Here is a 22,687-nt window from a genome sequence, read left to right as displayed (position 1 = left end):
GTGACACAGAGTACATTATATATGGTGATGGTGACAGCCACCGACAGAAATAAAAGATAAAAGGTGACAGTGACAGCCTATATTCAATGTACTCTGTGGTGACAGCCAAATCACTTGACAGAGACAAAGACAATTTGCACCATTGACAGTTCAAAGCAGTGCACAAGCAGTGTTTCCACGGTCGGTGTTTCCACTCCACATACTATCATTACGTTTTTAATATTATGATTTCAAGATCCTAAAAGAGGAAGGAGTTTATAATTTTTTCATTTAACTACAATACAACCTCCAGGATTAACTTTATCTAAGTAATATTCAATTTATCTAACGAATTAATTTTACATAAATAGGTAGATACCTAAGGTACGTAACACTAGGGGACGGGGGTACAGAAAAACGTTACGGTGCGTTACATGGGAGGGTCAAAAATCTTCAAAAAATTGCGTTACGTAATAATTGAACGCCCCCTATTTAAAAATTATTTCATGGTTTCCAGTTTATGTCAAACACTATTTTGAATTATAAAAAGTTTAATTTCATTCAAACATGTCATCATAAGCAACAAGGGTTCTTTTAGGATCCTTGGGAGGCGGAGCATTTCTCGGTGTTGCCGCTGGCGTCCAAGATCCTGCTGCTTGCGGAGGTCTTCTCACAAATGTAACACGCCACCCTTCTTCACACCCATCTAGGGCAGCATGGGCATGTGTTGCCATATCTGCACTCTCAAATGCCAAGTAGACCCTGTTGTAGAAGAAAATTTAATATAACAATACAAATATATAAAAAAATATATTAAAAAACCCGACTTCCAAAATCACTACAAAGTAATAAATAATTTTTATTTCTACATTGTGTATGTTTCTATTGTTTGAGATTATAGTACTAGGTTGTGGCGTGCTAGGTTAGCTGGTTGGTCTGGGACTGGTATGGGGATGGAGGAGTCGGTGTAGGTAGGGCAGTGTTACTTGGGTTGTCTAGTCATAGGAGATGTTGTTGTCATGACTCATAAATGAGGGTTGCTATAGTTATTGTTGAGGATAGTTTGTGTTGTCTCTCATAGTGCAAGAATATTGTTAGTATAACAATATAATATTAATATTGCTAGTATAACAATGGCCCGGTTCTCTAGTCTCTCTCTAAACTAAATTTAGAGTATCTGCATCCTTTTCTTTTTGCTAATGCTAAAAAAGGAACGGAATATGACTTTCACATTTAAAGAAATTTAAACAGTAGGTTCGCGACTGTGCGCTAAAATCACGGGTTTTACCATCTAAAAATTCAATTTAGAACTGTCAAGCTGTGTCTGTCCTTTTCATATTACATTAGTAAGAAGAGCATGCGAATATAATATTAATGTAATGCCAGTATAATATTAATTTTTGAAATTACTTACTTATCTTCCTCCGGCTCTTGTGTAAAAGTAAATGGTTCAAATGATGCCAGACGTCTTCTCATGATTTCTTCGGTGATCTGTGCTCCTAGTACTTGCAAGAAAGTGCCTTTGCCACTAGCGTGCACAACTTCATTTCCACTGCGTGCACCTTTTTCCTCTCTGCAATTACATTCTGATTTAACAAACATTTCTGATTTAACAAACATTCTGAATTACATGTTCTATTAACAACATGTAAATCAGCATGTTTAATTAATCAGAATGTTTAATAATTGTGTTGTATTAACAACATGTAAATCGGAATGTTTAATTTAATATTATGTAAATTGGTTGCAAGTACCTCAAAATGTGTACTCATACATAAAATGATTTAGCAAAATACTGAAAAACTTCTCTTAAAATGTTTCAGTAGGTATTTGGCTGTATTGAGTTTAATTTATATTTTTCTAAGCTTAAATGCAAAAAGCTTGTTAAATTATAACTTACTTTTCTCTTGCTGTTACAAATGAATCATATAAATATTTAACTCGTGGTGCAGATTTATCTTCTGGTGGTGGTGGTTCCTGAGAGGCACTAAAGGGTTGATATGATGCAACACCTCCTGTGGCTCCTGTTGACCCACTTAGCTTTCTTTCCCTTCCTATAATGAGCACAGATTATTTCATTAAGTAGTGAACAGAAAATAACTATTAACTTCCTTCAGCTGCTATAGTCTGTCCGTTTTGGTTGGATTTTATATTTAGGTATAAAATATATAATAGGAAAAGGTGACTGACTGACTGATCTATCAACGCAAAGTTCAAATTACTGGTCGGATCCGGCTGAAATTTGGCATGCAGATAGCTATTATGACATAGGCATCCGCTAAGAAAGGATTTTTGAACATTCAACCCTTAAGGGGGTAAAATAGAGGTTTGAAATATGTGTAGTCCACGCAGATGAAGTCGCGGAAATATGGTAGTTTAGGTATAAATTACTTGAATACTTTTTAGCAATAATAAAAAAATACATTAACTAGTTTATTGAATTACTGAAAAACTCTGGCAAAACAATAAGAGCTATATATCACAACCCATATTATTAACACGAAAGTGTGTTGTTTGGTTAGTTTATTGGTTTGTCCTTCAATTACGTCGCAACAGACCGACAGACTGAAGTGATTCTTTGCATGGGCATAGTTAGAGTGTGTGACATAAGCTAGTTTTTATTCCGGAAAATCAAAGAGTTCCCACGGGATATTTAAATCCACGCAGACGAAGTCGCGTGCATCAGATAGTAATATGACAAATTGTATTATTTATTTACCAGCTCGTGGTCGTTTAAAAGTAGCATTTTGTGGTTGAGGAGGAGGACTTTTTATAGCTTGTATGGCGCCACTCTTTATAAGTTTTCGAGCTATTTCACGAGCATCCCTTGCCTCAGTGGGGCGCTTCGGTAAAATTGGTTTTTCTGGTTCTTGCTTAGGTGCTTTTAAGGCTTGAAGGGCTTTTTTTTTCTTCTTTAATTTTTGATATTTTGCCTGTAGCATTAATTCCTCTTCAGTTAAATTTGATGGAAAGTGGAGATAAACCATTTCGCCGCTTTATTTATTAAATATACCTAATCCTAATAGTTTATTTTTCAGCCAAATGCCAATATTCAATAACCAATTCAATTTCAATCATATTTCAATGTACTCTACCGGTGTACTCTACTCTGTGTCTGTGATGAAGTTTGTTTGTGAGCCAATCACAGAACAATAACATATTATATTTCATCATCTTTTCTTGTCCTACAGTGGTTACATACTCTTTGGTCATATGTGAGTTGTGACCATAGATCTGACTCACAGACACAGATATGCAACTAGCGTGGCCCCTTCAATCCCTCTCGCTCAAGCAGATGTACTTACTTGTGATATGTCATTCCTTCTACACTTCACGTTGTTTGTCAAGATCTTACGTGCAAATACATCTTGACAAACAAAAAAAAGTGGCCACGGTGAATTAAGGACAGAAAATAATCATTTTGTCACGTTCTTCTTCTCTCAAGAGCCTTCATGCATTTAGCTATCTCGCTTTAACATTAGGGCCACTTCTAGGACCTACTTATGCGACATGGAATCAACCCACACGATGATAGTTTTGAGAAAAAGCCGTTTAAGTGAAAATTTTGTGTACGTTTGATATGTTTGTTATTTTAAATGAAGTTTATACACAATATTGTAGGAAATAGTTTATACTATCTATACAAATATAATATTGATGAAAAATATTAACAGTTTTAATAATAATATAAAAAAGTAGACATGGTTCCTTGTAGCAATATTACCTGTGTGTGGGTTGGTTCCTTGTTACATTGTCATTATTTTATAGTAAAAATTAAAAAAAACGCATATTATCAATTAATTTTTATTTCATTTCAACAATATGAAATGAAATAAAAATCATGAATGAGTTGTCACTTGTGCCCGTGATTACGTCCGCGTGGACTGCACTAATCTCAAGCCCCTATTTTAAATTTCAAAACCTTTCTTAGCGGATGTCTACGTCATAATAGCTGTCTACATGCCAAATTTCAGCTGATCCGTCCAGTGGTTTGAGTTGTGCGGTGATAGATCAGTCAGTCAGTCAGCTTTTCTTTTAATATATATAATACAGACTTCTCACAAAGTTAGGCTAATACAGGTAGGATGGCTAAAATGGTTAGATTGCACGTATATTCTTCTGCTCCGTCGTAATATTCTTGGCAGAGTGGCTGTGGTGGTCATCACGAAGTGACGTTTTCACGAAGTGATGTTTTACACCTCAAAAGCATTCGCCACTTCTCCCTTCTGGCTGATAGTCTGGTACATTCGTGCACGAGACCACCCACAGCGGACTTAATCTGGTCGGGCAATCGCGTAAGTGACCTTCCTCGCCCTCTGATACCTTCCACCTTGCCATGCACTACAAGACGCTCGATGGAGTCACTCTCATGCCGGGAGACATGTCCGAAGAACTTTAGTATGCGACTTTGCACTAGCGCCAAAAGACGTTGTTTAATGCCCAGTTCTTGGAGTATAGAGACGTCGTTGGTGCGAAATTCGTTCCATGAGACTCTTCGCCTACAGCACCACATCTCCAGAGCGTCAATCTTCTTCTCAACCAGTCGCAAAGTTCACATCTTCGCAGCGTATAAAAATTAGAAAAACAAATGTCCAAACGAGCCGGATCTTCGTAACTTTTGTGATGTTTCTTTCTGTTTTTCCATATTTTCCTCAGCCTTTCCATTGCAGTTCTTGCTATCGCCATAGTCGCTTCACTTCTTTTACACAACCATCATTGTTCGAGATTAAGAAATGCAGGATAGGACAGGCTCCCAGTTCAGAGTTTGAGTAACTTCGGGAGAGTTATTGTTGGCGTGGTCTACAACCATCGTCATAGATTTACTGCTTGAACTGTAAGACTAACACGCTTCATTTTGAGAAGTAGCTCTTTCATATGACGAGCACTGGTGCAAACAAGGTTTAATAGTATAGTTTAATAGTTTATTTCAAATAACTTAGGTAGTATCATCGGTGTAGTGCGATATCTTATACTTGGTAAGTGCGTATCGCAAATTTCGTTGATGAATTCGCTACAACTAGGTACGTTAAACGCTTAAAGTCATCATCTTTTTATAGTCGCATCTGCTGTTGGACACAGGCCTCTTCTATCTTAAACTTTTTACATCCATTTGATGGTAGCCACTCTCTGAATGTCATCGCTCCACACACAGGGGGTGCTCCATACTCGTATAGGGCGTCCGGATATACGTTTTTCAAGATACGGTCGCCACTGGGGAGCTTACGATTTCAGCAGCTATCAACAATCTTTGGTTGAGCATATTTCTGACAAGCCCACTGCCACTTCATTGTGCTAGCCTCAAGAGCCATATTATCTATTATATGTGCTTTAGTTCTATGGCGAATTACTTCTTTTCGAACTTTTCTCTCCAAATGTTTCGAGCGATTTGGAATTTGTGGACTAGCCTGGCTGTCAGTGTCCATGTTTCGGCACCGTAAGTCATAACCGATATGATGCACTGACTGACTTTTGGGGTATAGGTGACGAAAAGACTTAATATACGCATATTTCTTAATGTTAGAATAACTCAAGGAATATCTGTGCTAAGCTTTACTCTAAGGTGGTAAGGGTCAAAGCTAGATAAAAAAAATTAAGTGGCGGCAGCTAGAAATCATAGTTTGTCTCCTGATATTTATTCTCTCTTCATTGTTGATAATAGTAAATTAATTTACAAATCACACAACGAGCCGATCTAATCTGCCTTAAAGCACAGTGTTGCCTTTGTAATATTACCTACTTATCTACCATTTAAATTAGATTAAGTTGCCATATTCATACCAAAACAAAATTACCACTCAAAATGTAATTATTTTGGGAAAAATTGAATTGAATTTAGAAAAACTAGCGAATCACAATAATGTAACTAGGTATCACTGACTTTAAAAAATAATTTTTTCAAGAAATTTATTAAACGACACAGATTCAAAGGACATGTTTTCTTAGATGTTGTAAATATTGATTTATATCAACAAGGGACCAAGTAATGTGAGTCTTTGTAAAAATATAGAACTATGACATATTTTTATTGCAAACAAGAACCAACCCGCATGGTTCTGCATAATTGATTTATAAAAAGGGACCATGTGGTATGGGTCTTTATGAAAAAAATAAAAATTCAATGATTTCTTAGATTTTCTTAGTAGAAACCAACAAATACGTTCTTCGTTAACCTTCTTCCTCATACAAACAACAAACTTACTAAAGAAATCAAGTATATATATCACCAGTCAGTTATAATTGAAGATCCGAGAAAAAAGAAGACAGTAGTACAATGCCAACGATGCCAGCAGTATGGCCACTCTAAGAACTATTGCATGAGACCCTACCGTTGCGTAAAGTGTGCTCAATCACATAAAACATCCGAATGCCCAAAACGCGAAACACACCTGCAAAATGTGCGCTATGCCTCGGCCCGCATCCAGCGAACTATAAAGGCTGTGAGGTCTATAGAGAAATCTTGGCAAGGAAAATAACTAAACGACCAATAAAGAATCCAAGTCAAACTATAAAACACCCGCGTAACCCGGTTGTTGAACAAGATGTTCACCCAACATATAAGGACAAGAGGCATTATGCGGAAGCCCTGAAATCGAATAATAAACCACAACCTCAAGAACCTCAAACAACAAATAACCTTATCAATTTAGAAAAAATCATTATAAAACAAAGCGAGAAATTTGATTTAATCTTACAACAGATGAGCACTCTAATGAGCCTCATTACAACCCTCGTTGATAAGCTAGCTAAAAAATAGGTCTACGAGTAGCTACATGGAACATAAATGGCTTAAGTCCTTAATAAAGCAGAGGCTGAGCTACTGTTAAAAGAACATAAAATTGATGCTTTACTTATTACTGAAACTCATTGTACTAGTAACAGTAGTATTAAATTTGATGGATTTAACACTTACTTGACCAACCACCCTGATGGAAAAGCTCATGGTGGAACATGTATTATCATTAAAAACCACATAAAACATCACCCTCTTCCTGATTACCAGACAAGCCATATTCAAGCCACTATCGTAGCAGTTAAAGACAAATGCGGATACTTTAACTTGGCTTCCGTCTATTGTCCACCAAAACATAACATTAGTGAAGTCATGTTCACAGAGCTCTTTGAGAAATTTGGTGACCGCTTTGTGGCAGGTGGCGACTGGAATTCGAAACATACGTACTGGGGCTCAAGACTCACGACAACGCGAGGCAGGCAATTAAATCTAGCTCTAGTTTCTAATCATCTTGTGCCTGTTTCGACTGCCGAACCAACATACTGGCCTACAGACAGGAATAAAATACCTGACCTCTTGGATTTCTTCATTGTAAAAGGACTGTCTCAACATTACTTTAAAGCTGAATCCTGCTATGACAGCTCCTCTGACCATACTCCAGTCTTGCTGACTGTCAGCACTAGCATCATACATAATGAGAGACCAGAGACCCTGTTCAACAAATACACAGATTGGGACTCTTTCCGTGAGTTTTTAGAACAGAATATCGAACTAGGTATGGCCCTAAAAACACCAGAAGATATTGATAATGCAACTCACCATATAACCACACTTATACAAGAGGCGTGTTGGAGAAGTACACCTATTCTGAGCGATGAACGAATAAATGCAAATGTTCCTATGCAAGTGAAACTCCAAATACTGGAAAAACGACGCTTACGACGCATATGGCATGTAAGCAGACACCACGCTGATAAAACAGCCTTTAATAGAGCTTGTAAAGAACTAAAGGAGAAGTTAAAAGAAATTCAAGACATCACTATAGAACATAAACTTGCATCAGCTACACCAACTGCTGCCACAAACTACTCCCTGTGGAAGCTAACAAATTCCATTAACAGGCCCATTCAAGCGAAACCTCCTTTAAAATTAGGAAATGGCACCTGGGCTAGAAATAGTCAAGAAAAGGTGAATGCATTTGCTGAGCACCTTGCCTTAGTGTTTACTCCCAATGAAGCAGGAAATAGTAGCGATTTTGAAGTCTCTTGTGACATGATTATTAATGCTCCCTACCAACTGGATGTCCCACCAAAATCGGTTTCTCCTCGTGAAATAGCAAGACTAATTAGAGATCTGGATAGCAAAAAAGCACCTGGATTTGATTTAATAACTAAAGAAGTACTAAAAGAGATACCTAAAAAGGCAGTAGTCTTCCTGACCTATTTGTTTAATGGCATATTAAGAACTCAATATTTCCCTAGCCTTTGGAAGGTTTCCCAAATACTGATGGTACACAAAGCTGGAAAGCCACCGCAAAATATCAGCTCTTATAGGCCTATAAGCTTATTGCCAACTTTATCAAAGCTATTTGAGAGAGCTCTTTTACATAGAATAACACCAATCTTAATTCATAATAATATTATACCTCCACACCAGTTTGGTTTTAGACAAGCTCACTCGACGGTTGAACAAGTCCACAGAGTCTGTGATAAAATTCGGAAATCTTTAGAGCAAAAACAATATTGTGCCTCTGCCTTCTTAGACATACAGCAAGCGTTTCGACAAGTTTGGCACAAGGGCCTTATTTGTAAGCTAAAATCCCTCTTACCACACAGCTACATCCAACTCTTGGCTTCCTATCTGTCTGATAGAATATTCCAGATCAAAGAACAAGATACCACTTCACAATTTTACAACATCAACGCTGGAGTGCCGCAGGGATCTGTTCTTGGGCCTACGCTGTATACAATATATACTGCAGATCTGCCAACCATGCCGAATATAACTACAGCAACATTTGCAGATGATACTGCTATCCTAGCGAGCCACAAAAACGCTGCATCTGCCTCTGCACTTTTACAACAAGGACTTGACCAGATTGCTGACTGGCTTCTGAAGTGGAGGATTAAGGCAAGCTCCAACAAATCAGTACAGGTAACCTTCGCGCTAAGACAAGGAAACTGCCCGCCAGTTAATCTTGGTAGTAACACTTTGCCACACAGTGACCATGTGAAATACCTAGGACTACATCTTGACCGAAGATTAACGTGGAAAAAGCACATCAAAACAAAAAGGGAGGAGCTCAACATACGGTTTAAAACATTCCACTGGTTATTGGGTAGAAACTCTAAATTATCAGTGGATAATAAACTGCTTATATACACATCAGTCCTGAAGCCAACCTGGGCCTATGGCGCACAACTGTGGGGTAGTGCATGTGACTCCAGCCTCAACATATTACAGAGAATGCAAAATATAATTTTACGTTCGATCGCTAACACGCCGTGGTTTATCACAAATGAAGAACTCCATCAGAACCTGAACGTAATATCAATAAAGGAGGAAGTTCGGGGGCTAGCGAAACGCTACAAAGAACGGCTTCTGATGCATCCGAATCCACTAGCCACTAGGCTCTTAATTGAAGACTACCCGAGACGCCTAAAGAGAAAATGTATTCTCGACCTCGCTTCTTGATAGGCAATAAAGAGTTGAGTGCTAGCTCCTAAAGAGGAGCAGCCGCTTCAAAACAATATCCTACACCTAATTTGCTAAAAGTCCTCGGACTGATCGCAAATCACAAAATTAAAAAAAAAAAAAAAAAAAAAAAATGATTTCTTAGATTCTCAGGTTACCATGGGACATGGATCTGTTAGTTTATTGAACAACTGTTAAAATGTGGACTGATAACTTTGTCATAGAAATGTTTTACTATGTTAGAATTGTCAGATCATTTTGATTTTTACAGGGTTGATAGAAGGTGCATTTTAAAAGCTTTCTGTATACTTATCTCAATTTTGGCATGTGTGTGGATTGGTTCCATGTTGCATAAGTAGGTCCTAATGGTATTTGGTCTGTGATCTGACTATATTGTGACCATAGTCTGGTATTCTCTGTTCTCCACTCTCCACCTGTTCTCTCTACTACAGTGCGACAAGGCTATCTTGACGCGTGGAGAAAATCGGAACTAACGTTGCCGTCAAGTGTTTGGTCAAGTGTCCCCTTTGTTCTTGTTTGAATATTCTAAAGCCTAATTTACACGCATTAAGTTGTTTACTAGTTAAATCACGGAACAGAAAAAACAGTGGAAGTGCTAAGTAGGCGTGGCACGCGTGCCACAATTAAGCGTAGTTACGTAAAACTGATCCCAGTCGCGTTCTAACATCGCGTGGAGTTGGTAGTCTCGCGACAAATTCATATTGCCCTAGCAATGTTACTGTTCCGTTTTGGAGTGTAAAAATGATAGTAGGAGAAAAAATCTTAAAAATGGAGGTGTTTCGTATCATCGGTAAGTACGATTTTCATTGTTTTCTATAAAATCTTAATTTATTTCAATTTACTAATATTTAATAGAACGGTTAGTCAAAATCAACCTTAACCAATTAAGATAAAGTTTATTTTGGATTGATTCTATTCCGAAAGTACTTCGCTCCGTGTTCGCTACTCAAGTAGTGATGTGGCCAAGTCGAATATTGAATTTATCGATTGATATCGATACAAGGATATAAATAAATAGTAACGCAATATATATAATTTATTAATGAGTGAGACGTTGCATTGATCACTAAATAGACGTCAGTAGTTCCTCTAACCTTCATTTAAAATATTTTTAGGTTTCCCAAAGATGCAAGCATCAAAGAGAAATGGACAGATGCAACGGGTAGAGTTAATTGGATGCCAACCAAATCAAGCATGATATGCTCTGAACATTTTTTTAGAAGTCGATTTTATAATATCAAATAAAGGATATAGATATACGAAACCTACTGCGCTTCCATCAATGAAAATCGTTAAGTTTTTTAATCAAGTAAGTAACCTTGTTTTATTTTATTACTTTCAGTAAGTATTGAAAATACTTGATATTATAATACAAAACAACACCACCTCTTAGTTATATTTTTGTATGAAGATTGACTGACTAAATATCAAATTTAATTCATAAACACACTAATTAATTTTTCTCCTATTCATTTTTATATAGGTACTAGATGATGCCCGCGACTTCGTCCGCGTGGATTTAGGTTTTTAAAAATCCTGTGGGAACTTTTCAACTTTCCGGGATAAAAAGTAGCCTATGTCCTTTCCCGGGATGCAAGCTATCGCTGTACCAAATTTCATCAAAAACGGTTGAACGGTTAGCCGTGAAAAGCTAGCAGACAGACAGACAGACAGACACACTTTCGCATTTATAATATTAGTACGGATTTATTCTCAAAATTTAATTCTGGTTTCAGCCACAAAATGATAAATGTGGTCACTCCAGGTTCTTCAAAAAGACAAAGTGATTCGGAGATTCCTGCGTCTAATCACGTTACCGATTTGATGAAGGCAATAGTCGAAAAATATATACATAAATGTTCGCATACACCGTTTATTAAAATTATAAATAAGACTTTCGAAACGCCAGTTTCTTAACAAATATGTTTTATTTCAAGGGCAATAAATAAAATTTAACTATTTTCATACGTTGCAGTATTTATTGTGCAAGGCATGCATACATACCAGCACTTTTATTCAATTTTATAATTACCTTTTTAATTTTATTTTTGCGAATGAACAAAATAACGAGTATCTATCGATATCGATAGGTAATTCATTGAGCTACGCGGTGCGGCCTTAGCTGAGGAGGAAAAAAAATCGACCGATCACGCAAATGTCAACCATATGTTTAACGTACTTAAGTTTATAATAGGCTACTTGACACTTTTTTTAAGTTGGTCTTAAATGGTTAATATTTGTCCTATTATATCAAAAAAATTAACACTATATTTTTTTGCGCCCTAAAAACCGTAAAACTTTAATTTAAAAAAATATTTTTCTTAGACAGGTGAAAACACTGTCGGCCATGTTTGGCCGATAGATTATCTGTGCTCTGACGTCATGCATTTGTAAACAACAGCATAACCTCCCAAAGTTTAATAAACATGACTTCTATACTAGTTTACATGAAAAATATAGTAATTATCGTTATTGTATCATCCGAGAACGTAAAAAACGCATCGATAAAGACCACAGGAAAGTTGTGGATTAGAGTGCCCAGTGAAATAAATATACGTAACACGCAAAGACTTGCTTAAAGGGATCCTATATGACTAACGACTTCAACCCAAATTTATTTTTGCAAAGATCACTTTGTTGTAAGTCTTACTTAATAACTTATTCAATTTATAAAGAGAAACGATATTTTTTTACGTTTACTATGAGTTTTTAGAAATATATAAAAACTAGCTTATGCTCGTGACTTCGCCCGCGTGGACTTCATAAATTTCAAACCTCCATTTAACCCACTCAGGGGTGGAATTTCAAAAAATCCTTTCCTAGTGGACACCTTCTCTTTACCTACAAAGAACACACTCACCAAATTTCATGTATCTAGGACCCGCTGTTTAGATGTTTAGGCTGTGCGTTGATATATAAGTTAGTCAGGACTCTAAATTTTATATATATGGATACTACGTTAGTCCCCGCGTGACATAGGAATGACATTTCTTTGTTTACATATTTAATGACGTCACATCATGGCTGACAGCGTTTCAAATAAAAATAAAAATTGTATTTTTTTAAATTGGATTTATATATCCATCCTGCGTTTTTAATAATTGTTATTGATATATTTCGTTGTCTTGAGCAAAATACTATAATAAATAATGATTTATTGGACGAAATTAGATATGAGTCAAGTAGCCCATTGCTACCACTTAGAATACCGCCATCTATGGTCAAGTAGCGGAATTAATTGGACAATTGAATCTAGTGTGACGTGAGTGTGACAATAGCTCGTAAATACGTTCTTCCGCTAAAGCAAAATAAATCTTATTTCTAGAACGTCAGGGTTTGTTTCCAAATCTGTGACGTAGGCTAGTTTTGACTAAACTTAAACGACAAATCAAATGATTTGTTTCTTTGTAGTGCAATATAATATGACTATCGGTATATTTGTATGAGTCTGGCGACAGCGGTTCCTATAGTCATTTTGGTGAATTGCACTTCCACTGTTCTTTCTGTTCCGTGAGTTAAATAGTACATTTTAACTAAATTTTAAGCGACTTAATTTTAAGTAAGCGTTTTCACGCATCCAGACAAGTAATTTAGTTAAAGCTTTTAAGTTGATTCCGAGATGAACAGCGAAGTGTACACAGTACCTACCATTATTGGTCTGTGATTACCATCTTCACCTGACGCGGACTATACGTACCTAACCTTGCTCTCAGCGCTTTCATTAAACAGATGAAACTTTATTTAAAACGAGCCGATGGCCGCGACTTCGTCCGCGTAGATTAAGGATTTTAAAAATCCCGTGGGAACTTTTTGATTTTCCGGGATAAAAGTAGACTATGTCACTCTCCGTCTTTTTAACTGTAATATTCATGCAAAAATCACGTAAGTAGATCCTTTACACCCCTCGCTCCTCTCTACCCGCCTTCTTCACTGCTAGGTATTCCGCTGGCAAGTAATCTACTGATTTCAAAGCTCAATGCAAATAGGAATTTTAGTAGGATTTGGAAGCAAGCGGCATCCCGTCGGTTTAGTAATTCATTTTTCTAACCGACTAAGGTAAGTAGGCCAGTTTCTAAATCACCATGATCAACCCCTTACAGCATGGGTTGAGTCCTCGAGCTCAACGGTAAAGTCTTTACTGGTAGGTACCTCCAGTATTAATTTGTAACCGACAGTTTCTAAATTCCATCGGTTTTGGTGATCAGGTCCCCTACAGCATCAGGATTGAGGAGTTGGAATCAATTTTTTTATGGGACGCTGTTGCAAAGTTTCGCTATCGATTAAAAAATCATTAGGTAGGTAGGTACGTCCGCCTATCTGTCTGTCTGCTAGTCTTTACGGCCCAACAGTTTAACCGGGGAAGGATAGGCTACACTACTACAACATCTTGAAAAATAAAAGAGTTCCCACGGGATTTGTAAAAACCTAAATCCACGCGGACGAAGTCACGGGCATCGTCTAGTACATAATATAAAGAATAAAAGAAACATTTTTTTTCAATTTTTCGTCTATTTTATTATTAAATGCTTACGGTAAAATATAAAATATACTAGTTACTACACGCGCTAATAAACATGGCACCTGACTCGAATGAAATAAAAAATGTACTTAATATACCTATTTTATTTTATTATTATTTGGATGGATGGATGTTTGTTACTCAATCACATCACAAAACGGCTGAACGGATCGAGAGCGAGAGGAGGGTTGTTTTCGAGCCAGGTGCCATGTTAATGCGCACGGGTACAGTGGCGTAGCTAGGTAACCAAGGCCCCTGGGGCAAATCAAAAAATGGGGCCCCACTGCTTTCTAAACTGGTTAGGTTTTATCAAGTAAAAATATTAAATATACAAATACATTTACAGAAAGAATTTAGGGGAATTCCCTAGTAACTTTCGAATTATAATATTTATTTTGAAAATGGGAGAAATTTTCAAAAATTTAGTTCGATCGAGAATTTTTGGTAAGGATTCGAGGGCCCCCTGAGCTTTAGGGCCCCGGGGCACTGCCCCGCCTAGCCCCTAGGAAGCTACGCCACTGCACGGGTAGTAGATAACCACACACCAACCACGAAGGATATATTGAGTAAGTGCCTGCCTACGCATCAAAATAGTAAGATAGTAGGTATCTAACGCTTTTGCATTAGGTAGGTATAGGTATGCTTTAAATGAGGAGTTTTCTCTAATAAGAGGATCATCTAGTAGGGGACTATCTAATATCCCCTACTTAGACCTTTCACAGAAATTATTTACAGTTTCCATAGGTATACTTTTGTGATAGTATAGTTGCCGCTTGGATGTAGCTTTTATTGACTTTTTTTTCTCAGTAGGGCATGATAAGAGACTAGCTTCCTTGGCAATCATATTCCAACTTACTTCAACATCTTCTTTTGTAGTAAGTCTCGAACAAATGACAAATCGAATAACATATCGTTCCCTGTACATACAAGCTACCATAAATATTTCTTTCTTAGCCGTTAGATTTTTTAGTAACTGTTTAGTTGAACTATCGCCATTTTTAAGTCTGAAGCAAACTAGCCCCATGGCTGGTTCTGGTTCCACTACGAACCTTTCGTCTGCTCGTACTAAATTCACAAAATGATTTGCCAATGTGATATGATTTCTGATGTGACTTCGTAGACCCTCTGCGCCGTGAATTTTTAACACAGTCCATAATTTAAGTGATCTAAACCTGCGACCTAGAGGCATCTGCCAATGTCGGTAATCTGGTACTATTTCTTCTGATCGAGGCACCTTTGCATCTAATTTAACATCGTCTAAATATACGCGCTGCATATCAAATGCATTGATTAAATCAAAACTGTCCCTAACCCACATAGCAGAACAATCAAAACTTACAAGAAGCCATTTGTGTACGTTCACATCGAAAGAATCTACGTACTCTATCCCTTTCATAATATATCTGTATTCAGGGCAGATACATGCGGCTCCAGCATAGGCAGCATCAACATGCAACCACACACTTTCTTCTTTACAAACTGGTCCCAATTCATAGAGCGGGTCAAAAGCGCAAGTGCCTGTAGTACCTAAGTTGGCGATAACATAACATGGTATGAGACCTTTAGCTTTGTCCTCTTCAAAAGCTTTTCTTAATGTCTCTCCACGCAATTTACAGTTAAAATCACTTTGTAAAAGCCTCATTTTCATTGAGCCAAGAACTCCGGCCTTTTCAATACAAGAATTGCACTGGTCTGAGGCGTATGCCACGAATTTTGTTTTTATTAATTCCGTATCTATATCTGGGTCACAACGCAGAAGCTTCCTAACCATCTTATCTTTGGCAGCTAATAATCCAACAAGAGCTGCTTCACTAGCGGAACCCTGTAAAAAAATCAAATTCAAATACTTAGAGGTAGGTACTTGTAAATGATTATGAACATTATTCTGTAGGTAGGTGTCATTAAGCCAAAATAGGTGAACAAAGAACACTTTATGATGCCGATATGATGATTACCTGTATGATGCCACCGCCAGGTCCAGGAGAGCAATTTAGAAATTCCTCTGGTAAACCCAGTAACTTTCCAAGCCAGTTCATAGTTACAACTTCTAACTCCGTGCACGCAGGGCTCGCTATCTGGAAGAATAGGTTTAATAGAATATAATATCATGAACTTATCCATCAGCTAAGAAAGGGTTTTACAAAGTTCCATTCCTAAGGGGTTGGAAGATTGTATGAAAGTCGTATCTATGAAAGCTGTGTGAAGTTAGGCGATATACAGTGTGTTTTTTTAAATGGGACAGTATGGGGAAGTCCAAAACAATAGGAGATACAAGGAAACTGTCTTAGGAACATTTAGCTCTTTTTTTGTGAAAACAATTTCCTATGCCCGACTATGGCCTAAACCCTTCTCACTCTGAGAGGAGACCTGGCTGAGTAGTGAGCTGTTAATAGGTTGATCATGATGATGACAGTATACCTAATATTATTTTAATAAAAATAAAAATCTACAAAAATAACTTTGAACTAATTTAATATGAATATCTCAAACTGCCAATCCACATTAAGCAAGAGTGGCAGACTGTGGCCTATATCTTTCTAATGCTGAGAGGAGACCCGTAGTATTCGGTGTATTCGGTGTTGGCCCGCGACGAAGGGTTGTGGACGAAGTCGCGGGCAACTGCTAGTAAATTAATAGGTAGGTATAATTGCCACAAGTTTTTCCAACTTACCCAAGTAAATCCCATTACTGCTATTCCTTCACTAAGGAGACTTCCGATAATATTGCCAAATGAACTCCCGTGGGGAAAATAAGCATGAAATTGCGGCGAATGCCAATGTGTTACCTATAAAAATATTTAACATTTACGTAGAATATTTATTAAAAAAAATAAAGTATTGCATCCAATTTAATTTAGAAAATTAGAGAGTTTTTCGATTAAATTTTCACAAGCTTTGGTATAGAAGGTAGATGGTGGCGAGAAGAAAATAGAACACAATTATATGTACTCTGCCTGGTTATGGCCCAGCATGAACATCTACCGGATGATAATGATGGTGATGAGATGTCTTATCTAAATATATAAAATGAAAAGATGACTGACTGACTGACTGATCTATCAACGCACAGCTCAAACTACTGTACCTACCGATCGGGCTGAAATTTGGCATGCAGATAGCTATTTATGATGTAGAAATCCGCTAAGAAAGGATTTTTGAAAATTCAATCCCTAAGGGGATTGAAATTTGTGTAGTCCACGTGGATGAAGTCGTGGGAGTAAGCTATAGTACTTATGAAGAGAGAGAGAGAGAGAGCGGATAAAAGACCAATATACTAGCAGAGGAACAAGGCACTGAATACGTTTGTAACTCACTCCAGGCATTACAGTTTCACAAAACTCTTTGAGGACGTGTTCCCATTGCTCTGGCTGCTCTGGTGCGTTCTCAGGCGCAGTTTTTATGAAGTATCCTGGTTCTACAGATGGCAAGACTTTTCTGTAAAAATAAGATGTTAATTCCTTTTACTTCCACTTGCTCGGAAATTGCTTCATTACAGAATATGGAATTTCATTACAGAGGACTGTAATCGGCGGGGTGATTACGTAAAACGTTGCAGTAGCGACAGCAACGCGACAGCAGTAGCAATGCGTTCATTTGCTTTCTCTCGTCTTCTTCTTCTTATTTGCTTTGTGGCCTATTTGCTGTCTCTCTCTAGCCGGACGTTTGACAGCAATAAGCGCGAGATTTACGCCTGTCGCAAGCCTGTCGCGAGATACGTAATCACCCTGCCACGGGGTGATTTCGTATTATACTCTTTACTGTCCGCACGCCTATAGAGGACTAATAAAAATTGCTGGACAGCTTCATACTTATGACAAGATTCTTTAATACTTACAATACAATACAATGCAATTCTTTATTTGCATAATGTGTGTACTGTGTAGGTAGGTACGTAAGGTGTTCAATCTAAGAAACATAGGCAAGCACATTAGGCTATGTTAATATAGTAGACAGTTAAGATTACTAAGTATAAAAAAATAAAAAAATACAGGCAATCACAAAATTAACCTGAGTACGAGTAATAAGGATACCATACATTTTACATTAATTAAGTGTAGACATAAAGTAGGTTTTAATTAGGTACACGATTCTATCAATATTGTAACTTATTACTATTTTTAGGGTTCCTTACTCAAAGGGTAAAACAGGATCCCGTTACTAAGACGCCGCTGTGCGTCCGTCTGTCACCAGACCGTATCTCATGAACCGTGATAGTTAGACAGTTGAAATTTTCACAGATGATGTATTTCTGTCCATCTGTCCGTCTGTCTGTCGTGTCTGTCAAGAAAACCTATAGGTTAGGTACTTGCCGTTGACCTAGAATTATGAAATTCAGCAAGTAAGTATAGGTCTTGTAGCACAAAGGGAAAAATCCGAAATCGTGAATTTGTGGTTAAATCACCAATAAAAAATAAAATATGTTCATGACTTAATAATAAGTATTTTCAATTTTCAGAGGAAGATAACTATATCTTAGATTTAGGTACTTACATTTATTTTTATGCATAAAGAGTCCTATAAAATATTACAAAGTAGATTAAACTCGATAACATACAAACTTAAATAAACCTTATTAACTAACCACGTCATCGTTTATACAAGATAGTTTTTAATTTATCGTGGAAAATATCGAAAAAAATATCGTTCCTCCCGCTTTATCTCCGAAGTTTCCCAATCGAAAAATCTGAAATAATTATGGTCAATAGAAGTTAACTAATGTACAGAAAACATACAATTAATGCCCTATCATAGTTTTTTTGATATTAACAAACAACTCTACAAAATTTTACTTCTTCTGTAGTACGGAACCCTCGGTGCGCGAGTCCGACTTGCACTTGGCTGGTTTTTGGTTAATGACTTAAAATACGCCGGTTCTTGAAATGCATCCAATTTATACTAATCTACGAGTATATTTAATTATTTACCTATCTCTTATATTATCGTAATAATCGGCCAACATATCAACAACTGTTTTAGCGCAGTCCCGAAATTGCTGGGAATCCATGGCGCACTTCACTGCACTTATTTACGAAAAACACTTTTTATTAAGTATATTATTATGTATCACGTACTTAAATATTTTATTTTAATGATAGGTAAGCTAATTAGCACATGGAGCGCAATAGACGTATGGTGAGACAATGATATGACTGGTTATCGCGTTGGAGGTTTAAATAGGTATGGGCTTGAAATTTACCTACTTTGATATATAGGCTAGGTGAATCCGGCTCCTAAATAAGTATTTCAATTAAGACAATTAAATTCTCACATTAAGTATTTTTTGTTTTTAGGGGTCACCCTGAAATCTGGGACACACAATCCAGCTAGGTAGATCCAATTTTGAGCAAGAGGTTAGCCGCATCCAACTCGGCCGGGCAGCGTTCAGGCAGCTTCGAGATGTCTTACCGTCCAAAATTCCTTAAAGCTTGAAGACCAAATTTGAACAGTGCGGGTTGCCAGAGATGACATTGGACCCGCGACATGTTCGCTAACTATAGGCCTCATAAAAAGCTCAGAGTCACTCAGCGGGCGATGGAGAAGCAGAAGAAGGAATTTTTCTACGTGATCAAATCAGTTATGAGGAGGTCCATTGAAGAACCAGAGTAACCAACATAGCTTAGCGGATTGCGAAGCTGAAGTGGCAATGGCCAATGGGTAGGGCACATAGTTCGAAAAATTGATACTTAGATATATAGTTGGGATCCCAAGGTGCTAGAATGGCAATGTCGCACCCGAAAGCGCAGTGTTGGAAGACCACCCCACTAGGTGGACAGACGACGTCAAAAGGAGTCGCAGCCAGCCGCTGGATTCAGGTGGCACAAGACCGTGGCGTGTAGAAGTCCCTACAAGAAACCTATTTTCAGCAATAGACATCTATCGATTGATAATGATGATGATGATGATGATCAAAATTCTGTACAGGTATATTTTTACGACAGAACATTTCTCGTTACATTAAGTCAGGCTGTAAAAACAAACTGTGTGAACATAATATTACGTGCGCATATTATTACCTACTTATTTATAAATTAGCTTTATTTGTGTAATTTGTCTGCTTTTTGGCCGTAGGTAGGTAGGTAGGTACCTACGCGGAAACATTGACTTTGTTGAGAGAATGGATGAAAGAGTGTTTCGTTTAATCAGGTGGGGGAAAAATTCCATTGATATTGATGTTTATCTTTATTTTATACCTACTAGTAGTAGCGCGCGACTTCGTCCGCGTAAAATTTCTGGTTTCCCATGAGATTAGTTTTCCCGCATAAAAATGATTACCTATTGTAAGTCAATAATGCCATCGCGGACTTTTTGTTAACTATAACTACTCATAACTTTTTGATAGGAGCAATATTATGATACTAGAAATTTACCTACGCGTCGTCCGTCCACCTAGTGCGGGGGGGCCCGCACTAGGTGGACGGACGACATCAGACGAGTCGCAGGGAGCCGGTGGATTCAGGCGACGCAAGACCGTGGCGATGGCGTGTGGAAGTCCGTACAACAGACTATGTCCAGCCGTGGACGTCTATCGGTTGGTGATGATGATGATGATGATGATGATTCTTTCATCAGTAGGATCTGCTTTTCGAATTGGGGTGGTAGAGTCTTGACATATTATTATTGTAAGTGGCACCGTGTCATCATCATCATGATCAGCCATCACCGGCTGAGCACGGATCTCGTCTCAGAATGAGAAGGGTTTGCCCATAGTCCACCACGCTGGCCAAGTGCGGATTGGCAGACCTCACACACTTTTGAGAACATTATGTAGAACTCTCAGGCATGCAGGTTTCCTCACGATGTTTTCCTTCACCGTTAAAGCAAGTGATATTTATTTAATTGCTTAAAACACCGAAGAGTTAGAGGTGCGTGCCCAGGTTCGAACCCCGGACCCTCCAACAGGAAGGCCGACGTCTTAACCACTATAATAGGCTATCACAGATTTTTTACCATGTACCTACCTACTTGGAACTACGAGTCACTATGTGTGACTCATACCTATTATATTATGCAGTTATGTAGGAAAGGAAGCCGTTTATATTGACCTCACTCAAATGCATTTCATTTTGTGTTTGATACACGTATTAACCACAGTGCTTCGGCTTAGTTTCCTAGTGCAGACGTTACTCTCACAGCGTACACTAATATTTTTTTAATTGATACATTCTTCGTACCTAATAATGGATTTCAAAGGAATTTGTTCATTCTTCATTATGGCTGCAATTTGTTTAGAGTATACGAATGCACTTCCACGGGATGGTAGCGTGGTGAAATTCGAAACGGTGTCAAAAAATCCAGACTTGACGAAAATGAAAGTCATTCCAACAGAAACAAGCTCTCAATTTGGTAAGTGTGAACCAACATGCTTATTAGGTAGGTATCTACCTACATGTCGGATACGTGCTTTTAATTAAGTGTTTAATTATATTATAAGTTATAACTTATCCCCGCAACTTGACAGACCAACAGACAGACGTCTGTCTGTCTGTTGGTCTGACAGACAGACAGACAGACATTTTTATAAAATCATAGTCAGTCAGGATAAGTAGTATAGTATAATAGTAGTAGTAAGTAGTATATACTGAATATAGTAGTTTATTCTACTGTAGGTAGGTACCTACATGTAAAATTCCAATAGCGGGTTCATAACCTCGTATTTTCATCTTAATATCCGCGAGGTGCTTATGAGAAACCAGAAAATTTGCGTTGACGAAGTCGCGGGCAACTGCTAGTAAGTAATAAACAAGAATCAAAATCACGATGATGTGCCTAGGTACTGCTGACTCCAATTGACTCATACCTATACTCAACATTTCCGAAGTCACAAATGACAAAACTTCCAATAATTTGTCATTAGTTAGGTAGGTATATTAGTGTAAGTAAATATACTCACCATTCATTTTTTCGTAATTACATTGTAGGAATCCCAGGCCGTGTGACGTGTCCTTACGAAGAGGCAACGGAAGACTCCAGCTGCCAGCCGCATTGTATACTTAAAGGATATTCTTATGGCTTATGCGTTAGGGGTACATGTAGCTGCATTTAATATAATATGTAACCTCTTTACTTTACCTAGTTTAAGAAATTCATATTATTTATTTTTTATTCAGATACAAGCTAGCCCTTGACTGCAGTTCAAAGTTATTTTTGTACTAAATTTTTTATTTTTATTAAAAGATACTATTAAGTATTAGATATTATTATAGATATTATTTAATTTTGTCTGGTGGGAGGCTTCGGCCGTGGCTAGTTACCACCCTACCGGCAAAGCCGTTCCGCCACGGATTTAGCGTTCCGTTACAATGACGTGCAGAAACCAAAGGGGTATGTATAGGCTTAGTAAAAAAAACTGTCATACCCCTTCCAGGTTAACCCGCATCATCTTAGATTGTATCATCACTTACCACCAGGTGAGATTGTTGTCAAGGGCTAACTTGTATCCTAATTTAAAAAAAGGTCCTCATTTTGAACTTTAATAAGTACCTATAGGTATTCTCCCTTTCCCCTCCATCTAAGCGTAAACTTGGGCTTGGAGTAGGAAAGACTATTAGTCAGATGGGGATAGGATTTGAATCTATTACGACTTTTCAGATTTCATTTTGCCTTAGTATGAAACTATTGACACTCCATATTTATTGTTTGCCAATCCTCACTTACCAAACGTGGTGAATTATGGCCTTCTTATTCTGAGAGGAGACCCGTCCTCAGTAGTCAACCAGCGATGGGTTGCTGTTGATGATGATGATG

The 22,687-nt window shown here is 37.6% G+C and overlaps 4 protein-coding genes and 1 long non-coding RNA gene across 6 annotated transcripts in view; 3 read left to right on the top strand and 2 right to left on the bottom strand.

Moving 5' to 3' along the window:
* LOC138402988 (uncharacterized) overlaps positions 1–22,687 on the top strand; it is a 320,130-nt gene that overhangs the window by 156,738 nt on the left and 140,705 nt on the right. The gene's annotated exons all lie outside the window — the stretch shown is intronic.
* Nelf-E (negative elongation factor E) lies at positions 513–3,097 on the bottom strand. Its single transcript, XM_034973102.2, has 4 exons — positions 2,699–3,097; positions 1,880–2,033; positions 1,394–1,552; positions 513–741 (listed from the first exon to the last, which is right to left on the bottom strand). Exons 1-4 carry the CDS (start codon positions 2,964–2,966, stop codon positions 537–539), a joined length of 786 nt encoding a protein of 261 aa, XP_034828993.1. The 5' UTR covers positions 2,967–3,097; the 3' UTR covers positions 513–536.
* Lim3 (Lim3 homeobox protein) overlaps positions 9,956–22,687 on the top strand; it is an 83,469-nt gene continuing 70,737 nt past the window's right edge. Inside the window, exons 1-2 of the mRNA XM_069501575.1 lie at positions 9,956–10,214; positions 10,540–10,733. The gene's annotated coding sequence lies outside the window, so the exon portion shown is untranslated. The remainder of the gene's footprint in view (positions 10,215–10,539; positions 10,734–22,687) is intronic.
* LOC117996584 (aromatic-L-amino-acid decarboxylase-like) lies at positions 13,920–19,104 on the bottom strand. Of its 2 annotated transcripts, XM_034984683.2 has the most exons (5): positions 18,868–19,104; positions 17,257–17,377; positions 16,615–16,728; positions 15,899–16,018; positions 13,920–15,765 (listed from the first exon to the last, which is right to left on the bottom strand). In XM_034984683.2, the coding sequence occupies exons 1-5, from the start codon at positions 18,945–18,947 to the stop codon at positions 14,647–14,649; spliced, it is 1,554 nt and encodes a 517-aa protein (XP_034840574.1). In that variant the 5' UTR covers positions 18,948–19,104; the 3' UTR covers positions 13,920–14,646. The 2 variants fall into 2 exon arrangements, with proteins under 2 accessions (XP_034840574.1, XP_069357577.1); XM_069501476.1 differs by lacking the exon at positions 16,615–16,728.
* Positions 19,039–22,062, top strand: LOC138402449 (uncharacterized). Its single transcript, XM_069499078.1, has 3 exons — positions 19,039–19,120; positions 19,234–21,286; positions 21,862–22,062. The coding sequence occupies exons 2-3, from the start codon at positions 21,121–21,123 to the stop codon at positions 21,984–21,986; spliced, it is 291 nt and encodes a 96-aa protein (XP_069355179.1). The 5' UTR covers positions 19,039–19,120; positions 19,234–21,120; the 3' UTR covers positions 21,987–22,062.

The sequence above is a fragment of the Maniola hyperantus genome, chromosome 1, assembly GCF_902806685.2.
Source record: "Maniola hyperantus chromosome 1, iAphHyp1.2, whole genome shotgun sequence".
Lineage (NCBI taxonomy): Eukaryota > Metazoa > Arthropoda > Insecta > Lepidoptera > Nymphalidae > Maniola > Maniola hyperantus.
The sequence above is the reverse complement of the archived record's forward strand: the minus strand, read 5'-3'. Positions and strand labels throughout refer to the sequence as shown.

What these genes read in the sequence shown, in the direction of transcription:
- LOC138402449 (XM_069499078.1), top strand. Translation starts at nt 21,121, where the DNA reads ATGGATTTCAAAGGAATTTGTTCATTCTTCATTATGGCTGCAATTTGT. An exon ending in AGAAACAAGCTCTCAATTTG is followed by an intron (nt 21,287 to 21,861) that starts GTAAGTGTGAAC and finishes ATTACATTGTAG; the next exon opens with GAATCCCAGGCCGTGTGACG.
- Nelf-E (XM_034973102.2), bottom strand. Translation starts at nt 2,966, where the DNA reads ATGGTTTATCTCCACTTTCCATCAAATTTAACTGAAGAGGAATTAATG. An exon ending in TTTTAAACGACCACGAGCTG is followed by an intron (nt 2,034 to 2,698) that starts GTAAATAAATAA and finishes TGCTCATTATAG; the next exon opens with GAAGGGAAAGAAAGCTAAGT. An exon ending in CAAGAGCCGGAGGAAGATAA is followed by an intron (nt 742 to 1,393) that starts GTAAGTAATTTC and finishes CTTCTACAACAG; the next exon opens with GGTCTACTTGGCATTTGAGA.
- LOC117996584 (XM_034984683.2), bottom strand. Translation starts at nt 18,947, where the DNA reads ATGGATTCCCAGCAATTTCGGGACTGCGCTAAAACAGTTGTTGATATG. An exon ending in CAGTAATGGGATTTACTTGG is followed by an intron (nt 16,019 to 16,614) that starts GTAAGTTGGAAA and finishes CTATTCTTCCAG; the next exon opens with ATAGCGAGCCCTGCGTGCAC. An exon ending in CTGGCGGTGGCATCATACAG is followed by an intron (nt 15,766 to 15,898) that starts GTAATCATCATA and finishes ATTTTTTTACAG; the next exon opens with GGTTCCGCTAGTGAAGCAGC.